General features: G+C 37.8%; 1 protein-coding gene across 19 annotated transcripts in view; it reads right to left on the bottom strand.

Moving 5' to 3' along the window:
- Positions 1 to 5759: 5759 nt before the first annotated feature.
- Positions 5760 to 24832, bottom strand: part of syne1 (spectrin repeat containing nuclear envelope protein 1) — a 371674-nt gene continuing 352601 nt past the window's right edge. For 18 of the 19 annotated variants that reach the window (XM_062977181.1, XM_062977206.1, XM_062977194.1 and 15 more), the window contains 7 exons: positions 24581 to 24792; positions 21883 to 22083; positions 21127 to 21255; positions 20416 to 20628; positions 19374 to 19466; positions 16640 to 16698; positions 5760 to 6671 (listed from right to left, as the gene is read on the bottom strand). In XM_062977181.1, coding sequence (XP_062833251.1) covers positions 6416 to 6671; positions 16640 to 16698; positions 19374 to 19466; positions 20416 to 20628; positions 21127 to 21255; positions 21883 to 22083; positions 24581 to 24792 — 1163 coding nt within the window. In that variant the 3' untranslated portion in view covers positions 5760 to 6415. The remainder of the gene's footprint in view (positions 6672 to 16639; positions 16699 to 19373; positions 19467 to 20415; positions 20629 to 21126; positions 21256 to 21882; positions 22084 to 24580; positions 24793 to 24832) is intronic. The other variant, XM_062977235.1, reaches the window with a different exon arrangement.

The raw sequence follows: 24832 nt of genomic DNA, 5'->3' as shown, positions 1-24832 counted from the left end.
AGAGCACTTTGGTTTTCTCGATGTTCAATGAGAGGCCGAGCTTCTCGTATGCTTCTGCGAAGGTGTTTAGAGTGGCTTGTAGGTCTTCTTCTGAATGCGCACGTTGTCATCGGCATATTGGAGTTCTATAACAGATGTTGTGGTGACCTTGGTTTTGGCTCTTAGTCTGCTGAGGTTAAATAGCTTGCCATCTGTCCGATAGATGATTTCCACACCGGTGGGAAGCTTCCCATCAATAAGGTGAAGTACCATAGCAATGAAGATGGAAAATAAGGTGGGGACAATAACACATCCCTGTTTGACACCTGATTCCACCTTAAATGGGTCACTTTGGGAGCCGTTGCTGTCCAAGACTGTTGCCATCATGTCATCATGGAGGAGCCACAGGATGTTCACAAATTTGTCAGGGCACCCGATTTTTTGGAGGATGGTCCAGAGAGCGCTGCGATTCACTGTGTTGAATGCCTTTGCAAGGTCAATGAATGCCATGTACAGAGGTTGGTTTTGTTCCCTGCATTTTTCTTGAAGCTGTTGAGCAGTGAAGATCATGTCCACTGTTCCTCTGGAGGGACAGAAGCCATTCTGGGATTCTGGGAGGGTGTCTTCTGAAACAGGGAGAAGGCGGTTTGCAAGGATTCTTGCGAGGATTTTCCCGGCGGAGGTTAGAAGGGAGATACCGTGATAGTTCCTGCAATCTGTTCTATCCTCTTTCTTGAAAAGGGTGATGATGGTGGCATCCTTGAAGTCTGCTGGGGTTTTCTCGGTCACCCACACCTTTTCAATGAGCTGGTGGAGTTGTTGTATCAGCTCAGGTCTACCCGTTTTGAAGATTTCAGCAGGGATCCCATCAGGTGCTGGCTTTGTTGTTTTTTTGTTGGCTGATGGCATTGCTAACTTCTTCCAAACTAGGCAGTGCTGCAAGCTCATCCCTGGTTTGTTGTTGCGGGATTTGTGAGAGGGTCTCTTCGGCCACATTGGAGCTGCAATTCAGCAGGTTCTGGTAGTGCTCTTTCCAATGTAGTGCAATTGATGTTTTGCCCTTCAGAACTTTGGTTCCATCTGATGAGCATAGGGGCTGTATGCCATGGTTCTTGGTCCGTAAATGATCTTTGTGGCTTTGAAAAATCCCTCATCATCATGGGTATCTGCAAAGTGTTGGATTTCTTCAGCCTTCTTTGTCCACCAGATGTTCTTGAGTTCTCTGGTCCTTCTTTGGACCTCAGCTTTTGCACTGGCATAGATCTTTTTCTTGGCAGCACAGTTGGTGTCTCTCTGCCATGTTTGGAAGGCTTTCCTTTTGTTATCAATTAGCTGTTGGATCTCTTTGTCGTTATCGTCAAACCAGTCTTGATGTTTCTTAGTTTGGTATCCAATGGTTTCTTCGCAGGCTGTGATGATGGAGGCCTTCAGTTTGTTCCAATGTTCCTCAACTTTTTCGGGGTGTTCTGTGGGTAGATGATCTTTGAGTGTTGTTTGGAGAAGGGCTTGTTTGGAGGGCTCCTGAAGGGCTTGGGTGTTCATTTACACCTTGTTTTTCTTCCTTGGAGTCTGTGCTTGGGGGCGATCTTGATAGCCATCATGGATCAGATTAACCTGTGGTCTGTCCAGCAGTCATCATAACCTGTCATGGCTCTTGTGAGAAGCACATCATGGCGGTCTCTGGCACGTGTAATTACATAGTCCAAGAGGTGCTAATGCTTTGACCGGGAGTGCTTCCATGATGTCTTGAGCTTGTTTTTCTGGAGGAAGAGCGTGTTGGTGATGACAAGGTTGTGCTCTCCGCATTTGGTGAGAAGCAAGATGCCATTTGAGTTGCTGTTTCTGACCCCGTCTTTTCCTATGATCCCTGGCCACAGGTTGGAGTCCCGTCCAACTCTGGCATTAAAGTCCCCCAGGAGGATGATTTTGTCCTTTTTAGGTATCTCCGATAGGATGGTGTCCAGCTAACAATAAAATTTTTCCTTGATGTCTTCGTCAGCATCTAGAGTTGGTGCATAGGCACATATGATGGTTGACTGTTGGTTTTTCGCAAGGTTAATTCGGAGGGTTGAGAGTCGTTCATTGATGCCAGTGGGTGCTTCAGTCAGGTGCTTCACCAGGTCATTTCTGATAGCAAAGCCAACTCCGTGTATTCTTCGCTCTTCTTCAGGCAGTCCCTTCCAGAAGAAGGTGTAGCCTCCTTTTTCTCCCTTCAGCTGTCCTTCTCCTGCTCTCCGGGTCTCCTGAAGGGCTGCTATGTCGATCTTAAAGTGTCCCAGCCCCCTTGCAATGATAGCAGTCCTGCGTTCGGGACGTTCGCTGTCAGTGTCTGTATGTTCCATGTTCCAAAGTTCATTTCTCTTTTTTGGCCACTCTGCGGCCAAAATGTCATTTCATATTTCCACTTAGAATAACCAGTTTGGTCATTTTAGCTCCTACTGAGGAGAGCTCATGTCCATAGTGAGTCTGTTGACCACTCATATCTCTAGTATTAGCAGTACTATATTAAAAGGGACATATATTAGAAGATGGCATGCCTTTACATTCACTCTCTTGTAAAAAAAAATATCTCATTTATAAATCCAGCTGTAAAGATCTGAATGCTGTTTCTTTGGTTGTCGACATACTGAATTAGCATGCCCACATCTAGGATACTTCAGAAGACATGAAAATCCAACATGATCCATTATTCTTTTTAATTTTATTTTCATTGGGGCTTTCACTACTTACCTGAGATTTCACACCACTGCCATTAACAGGATATAACCATTGTGCGTTGTCCTTTAAATTACCTCTGATTGAGGAGTGAGATCTATGCCCTTATATGTCATTAACAGGATATGCAAGAGAAAGTTGAATAATTGTGAGGTGGAATCATGCATGACTACCATGAACACAGAAATATCCTCTGAAATAAAAGCTCCACAGAAAATATCCACAGAAATAAAAGCTTCTTTGTCTGAGAGGTGAGGAGGAATTGGTAAAGGTTATTTCCACTGCTCACAAGGCAGAACAGATGCTAGTGACCATACTTTAAATTGGCTGAAAAATAAACTAAAGAGCTGAATAATGTCAGCAATTTTTTCAAAATGTGGTAAACTGTCTAATTCACTAACAGTATTTACTATTTCACTGTAGCTGAAATTAAAGAACAATATATTTAAAATTGAATTTAAATTGTTTAAAGAAACAATTAAAGGTGGAGTAACAGGTGGAATTGTGATGTTCGGCAGATATGCATAACACGTTTGGCTGTATTAATGAGTAGTACTTGAAGGAACTTGAAACTTCATATTGATTTATTTTCCTTCAACAGCTGACATCTGAATCTTCTGATTATCTGACTTCCAGGTCTGGAAGATTAATGCCAATATAACTGCTCCAGTGTAAGCAGGGTGGAACCATGGTCAGATTAATGTCACGTCCAGGAATAGCAAAAGAAAATGAATTCAGTAATGTTGCCATGAATGTAAAAGAGGAAACAGAAGGAACTGACCAAAAATGTGTCTACGCTTTTGCCCCATACATCATTTCAGCATGTGGGATGTGACATGTATCTTAAGTGTACCTCTCACTTTTACTTTTTTGTATAAAGCATGGATGCTGTGTAGCTGATAATAAAAACACAGCTCTAATTTGAGTTAGGGAGGGTTATATGGTGTCCCATTGAGAATACCAGGATTTTGTTGAGGTGCTCAGAAATATGTCTGAGATTTTTAGATGACAGGAGAATAACAATTCCCAGATTTCTCTACATGTTTCTTTTGGAAAATATTGCTTGGTGCAGATATATCCTGAGGCTATCATGTGGAAATTATCTCATACTATAGTCCCCACTGCAATGTAATCAGTTTTTTTACCCAGCTAAATAAGATTTTTGCTCTTCCTTATTGTAGCTGTCATGTGTCCAACAACTGGTGACCCTACTGTGAATCCATCCTGGAGTTTTCTTGGAAAGATTAGTTCAGAGGGCTTGCTTTTCCGAGGCTAAGCAAATGTGACTTACCCAAAGTCACCCAATGGATTTCCTTGGCTGAGTGGGGATTCGAATCCTCATCTCCATAGTTATAATCCTATGCTGAAACCACATAGCGCTTCTTATTGCATAGTAAAACACATTCTTTTTCTTTTAAAACATGTTCAGAAATGCATGGTGGGGATAAATCACTTGTATGCAAAACAATTGTTTTAAAGAGAGAGAATCCACAGAGATTTAAACTTATCTTTAGGACACGAAGCTTCAGTCTTTCCAACTTGACACATTTTCTAAGCAACAGTTTTGTTTTGTTTTTTACATTCCTCAGAGATAGGTATCACCATCACTGGTTCTCATGTCAGATAAAGTGCTATTTTGATGTGATTGTGCCTGTTTAACTATTCCTCTGTTATCCATCTGCTGTAATCATAAACAGTGCAATTTGCCAACAGTGATAAATGTTGCATACATATACAACCCAGAGAAAATAATGACAGGAGATAATCAATAGGAAACAATGATGATGCAGTAATGGTTGGACATTCCAGTTTGAATATCCTTGCAAGACGTACTTATGTGCATGAACCTGTATTCAGAGATTGGCTGGAGTGAATTAACAGCCAGAACACCAGGATAAATAGCTTATGGAGAGAAACAAATTGTGTATGTGACTTTATGACGTGCACTAGTGAGGTTATTCCTGCCAGGCATCTGTCTGGAGTGTATATCACTGCATCTCAGGTCTTGATGTGGACTCTTCCCTTTTGAGGTCCTTTTGTACATGGAAGGCATTCCAGTTGTAGCACTCACTCATGGAGACCACTTCCAGGGGGGATGAGAGTATGTATATGTGTAAAAAAGACTGTGCCATTAGATTGGAATCTTCTGAAACTGATTCATCTGCTTCTCCCCCATATTTTTAAATAGATAATCACTATGGTATCATCATCATCATTATCTATTATCTATTATTATTATTATTATTATTATTCCCTGCTTTATTTCCCCAGAAGCGGCTATTTACAGGCACTTTACAGGCAGTCTCCAAGTTACGGAAAAGATAGGTTCTGTATATTTGTTAAGTTGAATTTTTATGTAAGCCGGAGCAGGTACATTTTGTAAGTGTAACTCCAGACCAAGATCGACCTATCTGTCCATCCATCCATCTATCTATCTATCTTTAGCTGGAGTTACACTTTAAAATGTATCTGTTCTGACTTTTATACAAATTCATCTTAAGAACAAGCCTACAGAACTTACCTTGTTCAATATATATATATATATATATATATATATATATATATATATATATATATATAGAGAGAGAGAGAGAGAGAGAGAGAGAGAGAGAGAGAGAGAGAGAGAGCGAGAGAGAGAGAGAGAGAGTTTTGTTTTGTTCACTCATGGTAGTTTCCCGCCACCCAATACCCACTTTCCACTAAGCTCTATTTCTTCTTTTAAGATATTGTAAATATGTACATTATTGGAAAAGAAACTTCAGTTGACACACCTTTTCCCTATGATAATTCTTTCAAGAGTAAATTTCCCTTCCTAGAGGTAAATTTCTCTCACTCCTGTTGTCTTGCCCCTGTTCTTAATAGTAAGTCATTTGTAAGTTGGATGTTTGTAACTCAGGGACTGCCTGTATATGAGTTTGTTATGGAATTCTAACACATATATGTGCATGTGTGTGTGTGTGTGAGAGAGAGAGAGAGCGAGAGAGAGAGATTTTGTCCTTGACATTTTGCTTCTGTTTCTCAAACAAGAAATCACTGCAACAAAACCATTATTAGCAAACTGTACATATATAAATACATTTCTTTTTAATACTTAACATTCTTGGCTTGTTCACAAAGCCTTCCAAGATTTCATTTATTACATCCATTATTTTTTTTAAACTATAAAAAGTGCCATTCAGATTTACAGCTTGTGCATCCAAAGCCAAGGTTAGAACATCATGCCCCACCCCAAACCCCACAAAAAATGGGGGATATAATACATTGCTTTATATGTTCTTTAAAATTTTATGTTACAATAGTCTCTAAAATTGCTTTAGCACAGTTTGTTTATATATATTGTGCATACTGTAAAATGCCAATAGTTGTAGATATGAAAAGATTGAGTAAGAGACCTTTATGATCCATCCACAACAGGAACGGTCTTCCTTCAGATTGAAGTTCTTGGCTATGCATAGTACACGGCACCAGTCCAACTTATAAAAGTGGCTGAAAATTCCAGAACATTGCTGGAAAATAAAGATGATGTCAATTATTTCATAGCATTCCCAGTTCCAAAGATGTGACATTACTCACATAAAGCATGGCTCATGTTGGTACTGATGCATTTTCAGTGATGCCAAAAACCCTTCTTCTTCTGGGCACAGTGGTCACAGGAAAGCTACTATCATGGGTGTACCTGCATAGGAAATACCCCCACTTCCCAGTCATCTTTTCAGCGGCTTCATAAAGGTGGTGGGCCATTGGTATATCTTAACATGGGGTGAAAGGAGCGTGCAAAGTTATTTGAGAGGGTGCAGCTATAGTCTTCCTCTGTCATTGGCACCAGACAGGCAAGGCCAACCAGGAAAAGCAAGAGAAGCTGGAGTGGGAGAGCAGCTCTGAGGACCCTGAGGAAAAAACATTGCTGCCGCTGTGGTCGTTGCCGCCCAACTAGCTGACCATCAGAATGGGAGGAATCGGAGCCAGCTCTTCTGGGCCTGCAGGAAAAATCCAAAGGAAATTTGAACTTATCATAAAGGGACATTGAGTCAACAACAGGCTCCCTGGACACGCTAGTTTAACTACACTTGTGACATCCATTATTTGGAAAAATTTGTATGTTTTATGTTACCATTGTTAGAAGTCTGCTTTGAAACTGTAGTACATGACTATTTCTGAAAAATCCAATGTTATCAAGTACAATAACCATGGTCCACAATAACTTAAATTGGCCTTATGGTATTAACACTGAACTATACAACTCTACACAAATAAGATTTGTTTTCAAGCAAACTATTTTTGGAGGAGGTAAGGAACTATGAATTCACTATATTTCTTTAGCGATGTAGACCTTTTAAAATTGTTATTCAAACCATGGGAACAATAATACAAGAATATTCAGCATTTTGGCATCCAGATGTAGAGAATGCTGTGGCCTCATTTTGCACTGAACCAGCAATTAAAGCCATTGTTTAACTTCAGATGGATTCTCCTCTAGTAGTATAATTTACAACCATAAGGAAAAGAATTTAGAAAAATTTACAAAAGAACTTTTGCTTGTCCTGACATGGATTTCAAGTTTCAAAAAATAATATCCACCCTTTATCCTTGTGATTAATCAAAGTGACTTCATCTGCTATTGTCAACCTTGAAATGAGAGGGAGTGGGTATGTCTTTTCACCGCTACCTTTCAATTTATAGACATTTCTCTTCTCATCTCTCAAAAATCCCTCAATAAAATAAGGAAGTTCCCTTTGCTACTTTTACTTGACTAACTACAGGCTTAAATGTTTGAAACTAATGAATGATTGACTGTTTATGATGATAGGGCTGGCAATAGGTAAAAGATCAAAAACAAAAGGTTCCAGATTATTTACAAGAATACCTCTGAAGTTGAAGATAGAAAGATGGATAAACTGATATTATGTATGGTCTTATATTATGAATGCATAGAAAGGACATGGCACATTTAACAGCATCAGAGCATTTTATATTAAAGTTTAATTAGACCCAGCCTTCTAGTATGTGATGTTGCCAACATGAGGAATTAACAAGCTGAGCTACAGAAAAAAGAAGAATAAGCAGAGTTGGTGAATTGCCAACATAGTGTCTACACAGCCTTATTTTAATGATATGACTACTTCCTCACATGACTCTTGCTCACTGCTTAGCCTTTTGCAGACAATTTGCGAACAGTGATATGACTTTCCAAAGAGATCTGAAAAATTGGTGCTGTTCTATTATCCTGGTGGATGCCGCAAGGGGGTTCTATTTCCTCCATTTTTGCTGGTTATTCCCCTTCCCCAGTTCCCATTTCATAAATGAGGGTTGTTTCCATGATGGCGACATGGGTGGGAGGAATAACAGGAAAATTGGGGGGGGGGGGTGTTACTTCCAACCCCCTCCCTCTCTGTAAAATGGACTATCCTTCTCTGTCTAGCACCTCTTGTGGCCTCCACCCAGATAATAGGGACAGTAATGAAAAATTTAAAGGATGGGGTTGGGGGAGATCTAGTAGCACCTTCAAGAAATCATTCTAAGAAGTTCCTCTATACTGACTTCTGGGATCATGCCTTCCTGTCCCCATGTTCATATACTAGAAGTAACATTTTCAGGAAAGCCTTACAGCTATGCTACCTAGCAAGCAATGGCTTGGGTTATACAATCTACATCAGGGGTCCCCAAACTAAGGCCCGGGGGCCGGATGCGGCCCTCCAAGGTTATTTACCTGGCCCCCGCCATCAGTTTTATAATATAATATTTTTATATTATTTTAAATAATATAATATATTGTATATACATATAATATTGATAATAATATTATAATGTTATACAATATAATACTAATAATAATACCATATAATAATATTAATTATATGTTATAAAAAGGTTTCCCCTGACATTAAGTCCAGTCATGTCTGACTCTGAGGGTGGGTGCTCATCTCCATTTCTAAACCGAAGAGCCAGCGTCGTCCGTAGACACCTCCAAGGTCATGTGGCTGGCATGACTGCATGGAGCGCTGTTACCTTCCCACCGGAGCGGTACCTATTGATCTACTCACATTTGCATGTTTTCGAACTGCTAGGTTGGCAGGAGCTTGGGCTAACAGCGGGTACTCATTCCACTTTAGGGATTTGAACCTGGAACCTTTTGGTCCACAAGTTCAGCAGCTCAGTGCTTTAACACACTGTGCCATCAGGGCCCCCCATTATATGTTATATATTACATATAATATTACAGTATAGTGGTATAGTTCAATATAGTAATATATGATGCTAATATTGTGCTCAGCTGCTCTGAGTCCCCTTCGGGTTGAGAAGTGCGGGATATAAATGTAATAAATAAATGTAGTAAATGAATAAATAAATAATTTTAGACTTAGGCTCACCCAACGTCTGAAATGACTTGAAGGCACACAACAACAACAATCCTAATTAACTTGACTATCTCATTGGCCAGAAGCAGGCCCACACTTCCCATTGAAATCCCAATAGGTTTATGTTGGTTACAATTGTTTTCATTTTAAAATATTATATTGCTCTTTCATTTTTGTTGGGGTTTTTTTTCACTACAAATAAGACATGTGCAGTGTGCACAGGAATTTGTTCATTTTTTTTCCAAATGATAATTTGGCCCCTCCACAGTCTGAAGGATTGTAGATCAGCCCTCTGCTTTAAAAGTTTGAGGACCCCTGATCTACATCCTTGAAAAACGAAGGATATGAATTTTGTGTTTATAACATACAGAGGTAACCATGAATGCAATAGTCCCCTTGTGCAGTGAAAACCAAAATAAAAACAAAACGTCTCACTCCCATTTTCTGTAGTTCTAGCACTGCACACAAGTAAGTTCACGAACAAAAGCTAACAATATCCATAATTTGATAACATATATAAGCTTAGGAATATTTGATTCAGTGAATCATCATCCCTTTCTCTCTTTGGAATATGATGCTGTGTTGGGTTAGAAACAGTTTCCTAAATGATTTCAGTTCCATTACTTTGTCTAGCTGCCTTGGGGAAACTTTTGTTTTGGAAGATAAAATTAAATTCAATCAAACCAACATCACTAATATTCTCGCATTCATGTAGATTCCTTCAGTGATTTCCCCATGCTTTGTCAATCTGAATTACTGCATGTTAATTGTTTGCCTTTCCTGTTCTACTCTTAAGTATTTTATCCTATAACCCAGACTGAAGTCATTATTTCTGCGAGCAGTTTTGCTAATGTGTGTCCACTTTTGATTAGAATGCATGCATAAATAATCTATTGCCAAGCACATACTAACTTTTTTTGATTTCTGCATATTTTACTTTTTCAGTCATTTCATTAGAAAATTTTCTGAATCTTTATTTTTTTCTTGATGGATTTTTTTTGCTTAAGATTTTGCATTTTTTTTCTTTCTCCAATTTTTTACATTTTGTATTTTTTCATCTCTGTAAGACTGTAAATTGTATTGAAAGTACATTTAAGTAGCATGTGTATATTTATCATGCTCTGTGAAAAAATCTAGGCAGTGAGTTCCATCATTATCTTCATCACAACCACTTCTAGTAGGCTGAATCTAGATTAAATTAGTCATTCTGAGATCTTGCTGAAGTCACTAGAACTTACTTACAGCTAACTTTCATGTTCAGTCCAATAGATTCTATGTATAAACAAGTCCTTTTGGAGGCAGTCCATTATTACTAGTGCTATAGTTATACTTCAAGATAATTATGCAGCAAAATTATATTATAAATAAATGTACAGAGTTTAAAAAACCTCCCAGTTTCTGAATCTCATAGGGCTATATCCCAAGCAAACAACCCATTCTAGACCACCGATGCACAAGTGGATTGTTGAACCAGGAGCTGTCTTCCCTGAATTGTTTTTAAAACTAGCAGCTACTTTAGTATAAAAGATAATTTATATTAATAAAAAACCCCCCCAAACCTATATAGTCCAGAAATATGTATGTTGGAACAGCAACTTTGTGGCAGAGGGCTTTATTTAATCTCTGTCTAAAACAACTACAGTAGAGTCTCACTTATCCAACATTCGCTTATCCAACGTTCTGGATTATCCAACGCATTTTTGTAGTCAATGTTTTCAATATATCATTATTTTTGGTGCTAAATTCATAAATACAGTAATTACTATGTAGCATTACTGCATATTGAACTACTTTTTCTGTCAAATTTGTTGTATAACATGATGTTTTGGTGCTTAATTTGTAAAATCATAACCTAATTTGATGTTTAATAGGCTTCTCCTTAATCTCTCCTTATTATCCAACTTATTCGCTTATCCAACGTTCTGCCGGCCCGTTTATGTTGGACGAGACTCTACTGTATTTACAATTTGCATTCTTAACTACAGGAAGAGGGATTACAATATATGTCTGAACCAAAAACAGGAATGGAGGGTGTTATTACTATGGCACGATGATTGGTGTTGGTGATTAATATGGCAAAGGAGAAAATCAATTATACTTGTATATTTCTTATTTCTTAAGGACCCATTTTTGATGTATTGGGTGCAAATTTCTGTACGGAAATAAAAACACTTACAAATGAATGGACAGTTGAATAATTCTAGTTACTGAAATCCAAGGTCTCAATAGATTGAATGAAACTTTTAAGGATTCATAGCTTGAAGATGCTGAGATAAACAATGATATGCAGTTTTTAATGGCTTTGATTAATATAGGCTAGACTACAGTTTGGAGCCATCCACAGGAGGTGTCTGATCTGATAGAGCTGTTCTGTAGAATGGGAGAGAATATCTTTAATCATTCCCTATTCCCTTTCCATCACTCCAAATCTATTCTGGTGGTTTTGGGACTCTGGAATAATGAGGAAGTTGGTACTGGGCTTGCAAAAATATTAAATCGACAAAAGTCATCATATTCTGAGCAGAATTCTGGATCTAATTCTATATATGATGTAACATTGTCCCGTGTTTGGGCACCTTAAGATATGTAAATAATGTTCTTGAAAATATTGCAGCATCCTGTAGAGATGCAAAAATTATGCAGAGGTTGCTAGAAAAACAATGTATTACACTACAATCTAGGGTTATCCACAGAAGCAGAAAGAGATCTGAGACAGTTTAGAATAAATACTTCTTTATACAGCATAATGCATGGGTGAGAAAATCAACTGGAATGAGATTGTGATATTTCCAGTACTAGTATACCAGTTGCTGGGAAATATGAACAGGAGGATGATATTTTACGCATATCCTGCTTCTGGTCTTCCCATGAGTATATTGATGGCTACTGTGAAAACGTAATGCTGGATTAGATTTCCCTTTAGCAAGCATAGTTTTTTTTAAAAAAACATTTCATGTGGCTTATGTCTTACATGCTAAAGGCAATTCCATGCATTACACTGTATAAAGAAGTACTTCTAAACTGCTTCAGATCTCACCATTCTGCTCCTGTGGATGACCCTGGATTCTAGTATGATAGGTAAACGTAAAGGTATTCCCCTGACATTAAGTCTAGCCTCTGGGGGTTGGTGTACATCTCCAAAACCTGCATATAATGAATGCCAACTTTGACATGTCTGAGCAAAGTTATTAAGTCATAAGCAAAGCCACAGCTACCAACTGGACATGGAAATCATTCCTGATGTTACTTGGGCTAGCCATATATTTCTTTATTTTATGAATGCCAAAGTGATCTTTAAGGTTGGGTTAACACTAGAAATGAAGAGTGGAACAAAAGAGCATAATGCTTGATTAATAGTGCTGACTGGATCACTGGCGCCAACATCTAAATAAAGCTCTTTCAGGGAGCCTACAATGTAAACACATCTACAATCACTTCAATCTCTTAACCTTTTTATCAAATGAAAATATCTATATAGACTCAAGTCCATGGCTGCAGTCCAGTGATACAGATTTTGTACAAGAAGGGTTTTCCAGCTGTCGCCTGTGATGGGAATCTCTCTTGTATGAGAATAGCTCCGTTTGCCATTTCTGGCAATAGAAAGCTTATGCATCACTTTGGATATTGATATACTGTATGTCATTGGTCCCCCCCCCCCCCCCCATATGACCCAATACTAATTGCTGAGGACATCCTTTCCTGCAAACAAACAATATTTTCTTTTTGTGGACTTTATCTTGTCAGAATCCATGATCCTGGGATACATGGCCACCTATTAATGGATCAACTTGCTGCTTAGACATGAATGTTAGGAACTGAGTTACACATATGCACTTTTGCCTGCCAAAGTAATTGGTACCAATGGGAGAAAGCAGACTAAAACAATTCTGAACTGAACCTTGACAAAATATTGACTGATTTTTAGGCAGCTTCTTCTTATGAAAGAGCAGAATGCTGTATTTAGGATTGTTATGACCATTGCTCATTTAATTTTCAGCAGCAGCATTCTGTGAGTTAAATGACCTTATTTCCTTTCATATCCTCAGGCCTCCAAGGCTTGCTGATCCAGTGCAAGATCAAACACAGGTAAGTAGATCAGAGGCATGCCAGAACATTAAAGAACGCAGCAACAGCCTGTGCTCCTTTATCAGTTGAAAAAGCATTATACATCAGCTACAACCTGCTTGACTTTCATGCTTGATTAATTTTCCCATTCAGTGAGAGTAGTTTGTTTTCCATGCTTGTCTGAGTGACAAATTGATTATTGTGTTGTACTGTTAAGAGCTGTGTTAATAAATAGTGTTGGAGAAAGCAGATCTGAAAGGTGCCGCATAGAGGCCACAGTGAAAAGGTGGTCAGGCCCTAAAGCTACAAAATGTGGCTAAGGTGCATGCTAGCCTATTGGCTGACTGGTAAAACCAACACATAATACCAAGGTGGCTGAATTTTCTGAAGAAAAAGGGAACTACTGTTGTCCCATCCCAAGCAACAAGTTGCCCTTGTCTTCCAAAATCCAACTAATTTATGCAGAAATAGGTTGAGTATCCCATAGCTAGAACGCTTTTGGACCAGAAGTATTTTGGAATTCTGAATTGTTTTCAGGTTTTGGAACACCTGTACATTGAAATGTCTTAGGAGATGGGAACCAAATCGACAATTCATATACTTTATGCTTGTAGTCTAAAGGTCATCAGAAAATTAAAATGTCACCATTGTAGCCACCCATGTGGATAATTTTGGATTTCTAGATAAGGGATACTCAATGTACAACAGGGTAAGTTTCACTGGGTTTGGTCACTGAGTGATTATAGTGAGTGGAACACTGACATTTTCTTTAGTTTGTGTTTTAAGAAAATAGGCAATGGGAAATAGCTTTAGATAATACAACTTTTAAGAAGTAAACCCAAATTGAGGGGGAATGATGCGACATAGAGAAATTGCCTCTCTTTGAATAAGTCATAAGATTGGTGCCAATGCAAAATTTGCTTTCAGAGATTTATGCTCATTATTGTGTGTGGTAAGAAAGAGCAAGGGGGATTTGGATATATAAATGTACTGCTGCTGTGGATAGAGTAAAACAGACATGTGTAAAAGTTACCAATTCATTTTTCTTTAGTTCTGTAAACAACAAACTTTACTTTTAGAAATATAAAAGTAAAATTAATTATGTATTTCATGTGCTGTTCTACCAAAATACAAATGCTGTAAAGCCATTTTCCAAAACTCCAGAGCAGGGGTCCCCAAACTTTTAAAGCAGAGGGCCGGTCCACTATCCTTCAGACTGTTGAGGGGCCGAATTATCATTTGGGGAAAAAAACCGAACAAATTCCTATGCACACTGCACATGTCTTATTTGTAGTGCAAAACAACAATAACAATGAAAGAACAATACAATATTTAAAAATGAAAATAATTTTAACCAACATAAACCTATCAGGATTTCAATAGGAAGTGTGGGCCTGCTTCTGGCCAATGAGATAGGTTAATTAGGATTGTTGTTGTTGTTGTTGTTGTTGTTGTTGTTGTGTGTCTTCAAGTCATTTCAGACTTTGGGCAAGCCTAAGTCCAAAATTATTTATTTATTCATTTACTACATTTATTTACTACATTTATATCCCACCCTTCTCACCCCAAAGGGAACTCAGAGCAGCTGTATGTACATACAATATATTATATTATTAGCATAGCACAATATTAGCATTATACTATATTGAACTATACTATACTGTAATATTATATGTAATATATAACATATAATTAATATTATTATATGATATTATTGTTAGTATTGTATTGTATAAAATGATAATATTATCAATATTATATGTATATACAATATATTATATTATTAAAACTGATATAAAAATATTATATTATAAATGAGAGCGGGGGGCCAGGTAAATTACCTTGGAGGGCCGGATCCGGCCCCCGGGCCTTAGTTTGGGGACCCCTGCTCCAGAGAATCAACACAAATTAACCCTTATGGATGATCCAATGATTCAATGAGTCTACTTTAGTTTGAGAAACAACCAAATTTAGTGGGGAGTTTTTTTAAAAAAAAGCTGTTTGTGACATTGTCAAGATGATGGACATTTTTATGGAGGGAGGAGTGCATGCATTTTTTTTATCAGATTTACTTGTTCCTTATGAGTGAAGTGGCATAATGGGAAAAGCACAAGCTGTAAAAATTTAAGGCATTGTCAAAAGCACATAGAAGTAAGTCGCTAGCTGACAAGCATTGCTAATTCCAACCATTTCACAGTAGTATTTTGCTGGGCAGCAGGGAGAGTGAAATTTGCATTCCCAAGGACTTGTCATCAAGTGCTAAGAAAAATCAATTTACTGCATGATTTGTTTACTTTATGCTTGTTTAGATGGTTGATGTATAACATAAATCATATTTCTGTGAGATTACTCAGGCAATTACTAAAAAGATCTAAATAATAATAATTACAAAAGCACAATGTAGTGAATTGTAGACATGCCAGCTGTGTCGAGCAAAATTGGGGTTCTGCACTTTACCTCCACTGATTTCAACAAAACTTGGATTTTACTGCCATCCAGTAGAATTTACTTAGTGCTGGCAAGGCTATACCACAGGGCTAGTTGTACAACTATGGTGAGCTAAATTTTTATAGTCCTCCCTTCTTCTTATATAATCACATTCCCATTGAAAAACAAAATGGAAGAGGTCTGAGAACACAAATATCTGTCAGCTTTGGAGTTCTTAACTATATTTCTGGCCATATAAAGAGGGAAAGGGTCAAATAGATAGCATGGATTGCTGATTGGTAAAAAGGTGAAAAGAGGCACACGTAAGCACACATATACAACAATGACAGAATGCGGAAGCACTGTTAGGAACAGAGAAGATGTTATGCTGGACACAAGTACAAAGCTTGTTAAATCTCTCCCTAGTGATTGCTGGTGGTGAGGCACAAACTTTTCAGATTCCCCTGTGTATGCAAACACCTGGCTCAGTCTGTGGTTGGTCTGCTGATTCTGCAAGGAAGTTTTCTCAGAGTGGAGAAAAGGTGTGTTGCTGCCAAATCTTCATTTGTAGTGTATTTCAGGCCTTGGATTATCATTAGATCTGTGAGGTGTGAAAACCCACGAACTGTACAAAACTTTACAAACTTAATTAAAAACAAAAAGTAAAGAGTATTTCATCCAGATTTGTGGGTTTTGTGAATATCTATATGGGTCCAATATACCTGCCATAATTTAACATCTAGAAACAAAGAGGATGATAAAAGTTTTTGCCGTGGTGGAACTAAGCATGGATCTGCCAAAAATGTTTTAACAGCACTATCATTTAGTACAGATACCTATGCAATCTAATGCATATGAATGATTTAAACTGAATTTAATTGGAAACAAAGCTGAATACAAAGGATATACCAAATACTTTTTTCGCATGAACCTTTTGTCTTGACACAATTTGATATTTGTAGAGAAAAGTCTACATTTATTCTGCTTAATGTCTGTTGCTTTGGCAGACCAAATGTGGACAAGCACACATTATGGGCACTTTCTATCATCCGCTTGGAGTTCTAGGACAGAGTGCAGAAACCAGGAGAATAAGGTACCTGCTATGTGGACTGCTGACAGAGGGTCCAGGCTGTGAGACATTACATTTGCCTCGTGGCTGTTTGCAATGAACAGGGGTAAAGAAAGAAGAATGTTCAGTCCAGGCAAATAAAGACAAGCTACTGATGAAAACAAATCAAAAAGTGCAGCAAAGGAAACACAAAATCAAATGGAGTAAGTAATTCCCATGAATCAAGGAAACTGGCTTTTCTCCTCCTTCTTAATTGAATATGAAACCAAAGATAATATATGAGCTAAAAATGACACTAATGTCAAAAATGAAATACACAAAAATGCAGCACATAAAAAACTTATGGCAGGTTGCCTATGTAAATTGTTTGCCGTATTAATCTATATTTATACAAAATATGTTATACTGCTCATTGATATTTTAAAAATGTTTTGATGGTCATGCATTTTTTAAAAATATTCCTTTTCAATTTCATTTTTAGAGTCAGTAACTGTAATTTTGGAAGCTCATGACAATTATTTTGTTTCTCAGTATCACTTAAACTTTGGGTGCTGACCTTACTATCATACTAATCATGAAGATGACACTTGAGGAACAATATTTCATATGGACTCCTAACATTACCATCAGAAGTCCAGGTGGTTGTTGGCTGTGATATGTGGATTGTATCTGTGATGCAGTAGCCTATGCTATGTTTGGTATGGTCATCTAAAAACTGTCATTTGGTAATTATTTCGACTGATGTGCCAATAATTCCTGAAGTGTGTAAACACTTATTTTAATTTTAATCACTGGACAACTTCTGTTATTATTGTCATGTGTTAATCAGCCCACCATGATAACAGAAATAACAAAATCCAGGTAGGGGGTTGAGCTGGATGGCCCTTGTGGTCTCTTTCTACTCTATGATTCAATAAAATTGTTACTTTTTCTTGTTTCATGTTTTGTGTAGTGAATGTTATATTTTTGGCATCTGGCGCAGAAATATTTTTCTCCAAAAATATCCTGAAGAAAATAGTTGAAAAAGTAATCATAGAATTTCAACTACTAAAGCTAAAGCTCCAGAATTCAGTGGAGATGGTAAAAAGAATAATGGACATCAATCAACCAAACAAACAGTGTTGTGTTAAAGATGACTAGTGCAGATCTAAAATACTGAAATAAAGCCCATTACATTCCCAGAATTATTTAGCAAATCATAGCTTGCTATGATACATACTCTACCATTCTCATGTTCATCCTCTAATCATGATATGCATTAGAATGTTTTAGAAATGTTGATGCAAAAATGAAACTAATGAACCACACAATAAAAAACTGATTAATTTCCCCTTGAAAAGCCAGTTTTCCTTTACATTTTCAAACTATGATCTAAAGGAAACTAGTGAATGTAGTAAAATCAACATTAAGAGGCCATAGAGCTCATAAAGACAGAACTAAGATGCTTTTGTAAGAGAGCAAATGAAAATTGACAGTTTTCTGAAAGCTAAGGAAAGCTGAATAATATTTAAATTAAATCAAACAAATAAAAGGAATGCAAACCAAGTTCCCTACAGGACTCAGTGAGGAATAGTACATTGCATGTGACATGGAGTCTGCCTTGTGCTGTATTCCAGGGCAGGAGCATGAGAAAAGAAAAGCATTGTTTGCACATTTTTGACACATGCATGAATGGAGCAATAGTGCTCATTTCAAAGTAGGAATGAGAATTTCCATGTTCGAGAAGTCAGAGGTACAAATAAAAAAGTATTGGCTAGGCAATGAAAAAAGCCCATTTTCATCACTAGCTGGAACATCAGCAGTAAACTGAGGAAACAAGCTGATTTCAATGCCAAGAACACCACAAAAATAGGGCAGCAGGTGCATTAACATTGATCAGGATTTTGACCTTCATTGCCAAGGATTTTTTTAAATCCCAAAAATGGTAATACCACTCTGAACTTGCATATGTTTAATTTTGCACAAGTAAAAAAATAATAATTGTGAGCAAATTAGCTGCTTCTGTCATATTTTAGATCAGCTTGCATCAAATAATTATGTTGCTTTTAGCCGCCTTGGGTTTCTGTTTCCCACATACCTGATTCATTCTGGGCACACCATTGTCTGGGGACAATTTGTGAAAAGATGTTGCTGCAGAGCAGCTCCATGGGCAGTTCAAGCCTTGTTTTTTTTTTTGTCATGCATGCAATACTCTCCAAACCTTTGGGGAGTCCCTCCATGTCATCTGATCAGCTACTCAGGGAAGCACTCTTCCAAGTTTCTGTTCTACTCAGACTCCCACCAGCTGAATGGCAGGTATGAATGTAGTTTCAGAGGTTGTTCCAACAAATCCCCCTAGAATGGATGTTTTATTCTCCCAAGTTCAGAATGCTACATACCCTGAATTGCCAATTTGAGTTCTAGATGAAATATACTAACAAGGTGGAGATAAAAGCAATTAAACATCTATGTGCAAACCCAGGTTTTGCTCAGTTGCTATGCTTGGAATACAATACAAAGAAGACAGCATGCCACATTATGATACATCAACCACACTTTGAGTCCTGGCTTTATTTATATTTAGCATTGTATAATTCTGATTTCATGCAGGGAAGGAAATGCAAAGAATTTGGGAAGCAGTATTTTGTTGAAGGGAAAACTCTTCTGGATTGTTGTGTTTTTTCTTGGCCTATGAAGAAGTGATGGTGTAAATCTTACATTTGGCTACAGCTACATGGTGTTTCCATACAAGAGCAGGCAGAAGGTGTGTATTGTGACTTTACCGTTCTCTGTCTGCTTGGTGTACTCCTTCCAGATACGGGGCTGAGGGATCCTGAAGTGTCCAGTTCATCAGCTGATGACCATGAGGAGAGATCCTAACATTCAGAATAAGTAGAGATTAGAAAGAGCAAAACTCCCATCTTTTAAAAAACATAAAGACTGGGAGATAGGATTTAAAAAGAAAGAAAGAAAGTAAAAGAGTAAGTCTGGTTACATGTAATCCAAAGCAAAATCACTACAGGTTACCCAGTATGTAAAGACATGCATACAAATACTCTATGTTGCTTTGGGGAGGGAATTGTTATTGCTGGCCCAGACAAGGCCATTCTTGCTTTTTTAAAGTAAGAAGTCTTGTGAACTGAGTAAAAAGAAAGTACAGTTGCTCTTCCATATTCGTGGGTATTACTGCATTCACAAATCCAACCAACCATGGCTTGAAAATATTTGGTGGAAAATTCATAAAAGCAAACCTTGATTTGGCAATGCACCGCACTGATTTACAGTTATACTCTAGTATATAGTCTCTTGCTATTTTACAGATCCTCAGGCTCTCTCCAGCGATCATTTGTCATTTTATATAAGGAATGCCCTTTTACTATGCCTTCATTTATAATAGATTCTAGGATCCATAGGGAGTCCTGGAACCAAACCCCAGTGGATACCAATGTACCCTTTCAATTGTAAATGTTATTTATACGCAGGGTGGTTCATCAGACAGATTGAAAACTCATCACATTCTTTCTAGACTTTACTTAGCAGAAATAGAACAGGACAAATTCCATGCGGTGGGAAGTGCTGAAATCATACCTTCAGAACTAAGACAGAAGTATTTTTCTTCATCCACAAGATACAGACTTGAAATGCTACAGCTATAACTACAACTATAGAGTCTTTGAAAAATAGATTGTGATTGTAGAGGGAAGGAAATTATACTTTCAGGAACTGCAGATTTGAGAGAGATCTGCTATCATAATAAATGCCTTTCTTTGATGCAAAATTGAGACCAGAATACTACAATGATGACAGCATGATAGAAAGACTTACCAGCTGATTGCTAGAAATATCTAAGATTTTCTCTAGCTCTTTAATGTGATGTGTGACCTCTTTCAGGAGGATCTTGAGCCTGTTTCCAATGACATGGACCTTCTCTTTGGCTTCTAGACAATCTTTGCCTTCAGCATTTACTAAGAGTTGACAGGACATATCTTGAAGAGATGCCACTTTCAGCTGAGATTCTAGCAGCTCACGTCGTATTTGCTATTAGGAAGATAGGCATGTACATTACATTGCTTGAACAATGTTTCAAACCCAAAGAAAAGTTCAATCATGAAGAAAAAAAAATCATCTTGCTAATGTGACCAAAGGGGAAAAGTAGCAAATAAAGTTAAACCATCTGATGTTTGTAGTTAAGAAGAAAAAAGATATAAGAATCCAAAGAGAGAATTATTCAGCAAATGGTTTTTTTTTTTACTTAAAACATCTACCCACACAATATTTTAGAGGTTCCACATTTCCAAAAATATGTCAAAGGGACTCCACAATAAAGAGAACACAATTTTAAGAGATTGCAACACATCCCATCCCAAAGAAAAATGACTTTAATATTCATGAACACAGCATGACCAGAAATACACCCTCTTTTAGAATCAAAATGTTACTAAAACATTAAGCATACAGTATGAATGCCACTTAGGAATTCTAATACTTTCATTAATCCTCTTTGCTTTTGTGTTGGTTAAAGTAAAGGTACTCTACCATTAGAAGTCTGTGATGATCTTGCAGGGTGTCAGAGTCCAGATTTGGATTGATAGGTACAATCTCATTTTTCCTCCTGTCAATATTCTCCAGCCACAGCAATAAACCATGGCTCATCTCATGAAAATCCTAGAACCAACAGGAAAGAGTTTAACATCATATAAACATGTTATGCCTGGCCATAACTGGACAGCTGCTTTCAGATGTTGTGTTCTATAATGTTCCAAACCCATGGATTTTGTAGATCAGAAATGTGTTTTGTGCCCTCCTTCCACCCTTTCACACATTTCTTGCTTCCCACCCACGTCCTCATATTTTCCTCTCACTCCTTCTGTGTATATCATGAAGAAAACATGTTCCTTACCCTCAGAACTGATGGGGAGTATAGAATAGGGCATTCATACACATGTTGCTGTCTATGAGCATAATGTGGCCAACTCTTGGTGATATGACTAGTTAATGACACAATCCAGAAGGCCAAACACATTTATATGTGCTAGTAGTATTTTATAACATTTACCGATGTTTCTCAATCTCTGAAGACCTGCAACTTATGCACATGTCATCTTAAAATACATCATTTTGGCTCACAAACTGGTCCTCAACTTATACATGAGGTTGATGTATACATTAGTATACATAGTAAATCTAATCAATGAAGTATACACAATCAGGTCAAGAGAAAATGAAAACAACTGGTGCTATAACTTGTCCCAGGAGCTCACAGGAAAGGCATTTGCCTACAGCAGAACAGACCTGACACTGCATTAGAGCATTCTGCAATGAACAGCGCCATTCATCGAGCATAGTGCAGACGTGGTCCCAGCGCATGTTCATCTGAGAAAGACGTTCCTGCAGCTTCTTGTTTTCCTCACTGTCAGACTGCATAAATTCTGAGCTGCACAGGTTGATTGACAAAATGATGGCTTTGCGGTGATCAACAGTCTTTTGCAGCTCCTGGGAAAAGAAAGGGGAGGGTGGGGGGGAATAATGCGCTTATATAGGAAGCATGTTAGAAAATTCAAGAAGAAACAAGTTCTATTCTCTTTCTTAAGTTTCACAGTTTAAAGACAGTTAATACATGGGAGTCTTTTTTTTAGTGTTACTAGTTTTTTACTGTATTTAAGTAATACTTTTGGCAGCTGGGTAGTAACAACACATTATATAATGTTTCAGATCCTGTATTTGCAGAACTCAGAACAAACTAATAAATTTTAAAAGAACTTTAAGCCTACAGGCAATGTTGAATTTGCAAAAAAGAGAGAAAGAAATCACAAGAGTTGGCACCTGTTTCAACAACTGGACTGAACACACAAGCTGCTTATGAGAGTAATGCACAAATGATGGACCTCAGAAGGAATGGGGCAGTATTTTATGAGTTTCAAAGCAGGTTTAGGGAAATAAGTGGCTTTTCTGAGGTTTGGGTGATGCCTTTGCTCTGTTAGTCGAAGAGGGACTTAATATCCAAGAAAGGTGTTTTGAAAAGAAAGAAAAAAGAGAGCAAGAGGGCAGGAAGATAGTAATCTATATTGTCACTCACAGCATCAGACACAGAGCTGAGAAGTGTCTTGATCTATAGCCCCTTGAATCCTTACTTCTAGCTAAGGAATCCTGACAATCTTAGTGCAAATAACCTTTTCAAGCTCTGGTCATACAGATGAGTTGTATCCCAAGCTTCTAAATTCTGTAACAACTGAAAATACCATACTTCATCACCTGCCTTTGTTGATGTACTAGTGCCTTAGTTTATGAGGCAGAGAAAGATTGGTTCAATTTATTCCCTTTCTCCCAGAAATACAATGTCATTTTTATGCCCTTTTGGAGTGGTAGATGGAAACTGAGTACAAAAAAGTAAATAAGCTATTTTTATGATGGTTTGTGTTGCTGTTGAATTTTAATTTACTACTAGTCTTTACTGCAAACTACCCAGAGAAGTGTGGTATAAGGAAGACCATTGAGATAACAAACAAACAAACACATCTGCTACTTCAAAGAAATAACACACATATCAAAAGATGAACACATATCAAAAGATGGAGAAAAAAGGATGAGAGGAAGGACTTAATCAAAAGCAAGTCTGATATTGGAAGTATAATATTCTGCCCTCAAATCATAAAGACATAGAGAGGAAGAGTCACAGGGCCAACTAGTCCAGCCTACTGTCATGCAGGAATACACAATCAGAGCACTTCCAACAGATGGCCACCCAGCCTCCATTGATATCTAACAACAACAACAACAACAACAACAACAACACTTTATTTATATTCTGCCCTATCTCCCCTAGAGGACTCAGGGCATTTTCCAACAAGGCAAAATATTCAGTTGCCTAAAGGAGACCATATAACAAAGTTAAACAGCATAAAACAAAAACATACAATCCTGCTAAAACAACTACAAAAATTAAAACTACTTTCAGTCTGCTCCATCAGACGGGTTCAAAATACCAATGGCCAGAGTTTCTCCCTTGTCCCCCCCCCCCTCCCCAACTGGCTTGTGATGGTGGCAGAAGTGAGAGGAGGGCCTTCCCGGCAGATCTTAAAGCCCGCACCGGTTCGTAATAGGAGATGAGATCACGAAGATGCATGTATATACATGTAACAATACATTTCCAAGCTTATGGAAGCTGAATGCTTTGTGATATCTTCAGGAGCTTTCCCCATCTATTTTAGCTTATAGAAATCTTATTTAGACGCAAAACAAATGATTTTTCAAACCAACTGGAAACTGGACATCATGTTCTAATCACTTCCTGATTTGAAAAAGGCCTATGTAGGCTGAAGGAAGCCCTACCTCTGTTGCAAGATTCACCAATATGGCAATAGTTCTGGAAGCCAAACTTTGTGAGGAACAGTTGAAGGAACAGAGTATGTTTTGCCTAGAGATGAGACTATCACAAGGTAATATGCAAATACCTGTAGGGCTGTCATGTGTAAGACAGAGTCAGTTTACTTTCTGCAGTTTGAGAGGGTAGGATCCAAACAATTTGATTTAAATCAAAAGAAATGATATCTCAACTAAACAGTAGAATGAACTTCCAGATGGAAGGAGACATTTGGCCATTGAATAGATTTTTTTGACATGTGGTGTATTTGGCTTCATTGGAGGTTTTTAAACAAAGGTTGAATGCACACTGCTTGGGGATCGTTTAATGGTGGATTCCCGTACTAGTGAGGAGTTGGAGTAGTCAACTTCTGAGTTCCATTCCAACAATAAGATTATATGGCCATACTCCCCATGTTGTCCTTGAACTCTAAATGAATCATCACACTCTACCCCTGAATACATCTTTAAGCTGTTAAAGATCAATATATACATTGGTCTCCTTTGAAAGACAATTAACTGTCATTACATTTCATTTCCAACTTTGTAGGATTTCTCCCTTTTTGAGCAAGAATTGAAAAAAATAAGGCATGCTATGAAAATAACAGAAAAGTTGGGAACTAGAACCTACTTTCAATTTTTTAATCCGCAGCTCAATGGTTTGTATATTTGTGCTGAGGTCAAGGCAACGCAGTTGTTCCAACTCCTCTTCAGTCTCCCCCAACCAGATCCAAACATTGTTCAAGTCAGAGATGAATTGCTGCCACTGCTGGAGATTTTGTTTCATCCTTAGTTCTTTACTTAAGGCCTGGGCTTGAATTAACTCCCATCGATCAATCACACCTAGGGAGATAGAAGATCTTGCTCTATAAAGCTGCTTCCT

This window comes from Anolis carolinensis, chromosome 1, assembly GCF_035594765.1.
Source record: "Anolis carolinensis isolate JA03-04 chromosome 1, rAnoCar3.1.pri, whole genome shotgun sequence".
NCBI lineage: Eukaryota > Metazoa > Chordata > Lepidosauria > Squamata > Dactyloidae > Anolis > Anolis carolinensis.
The sequence above is the reverse complement of the archived record's forward strand: the minus strand, read 5'-3'. Positions and strand labels throughout refer to the sequence as shown.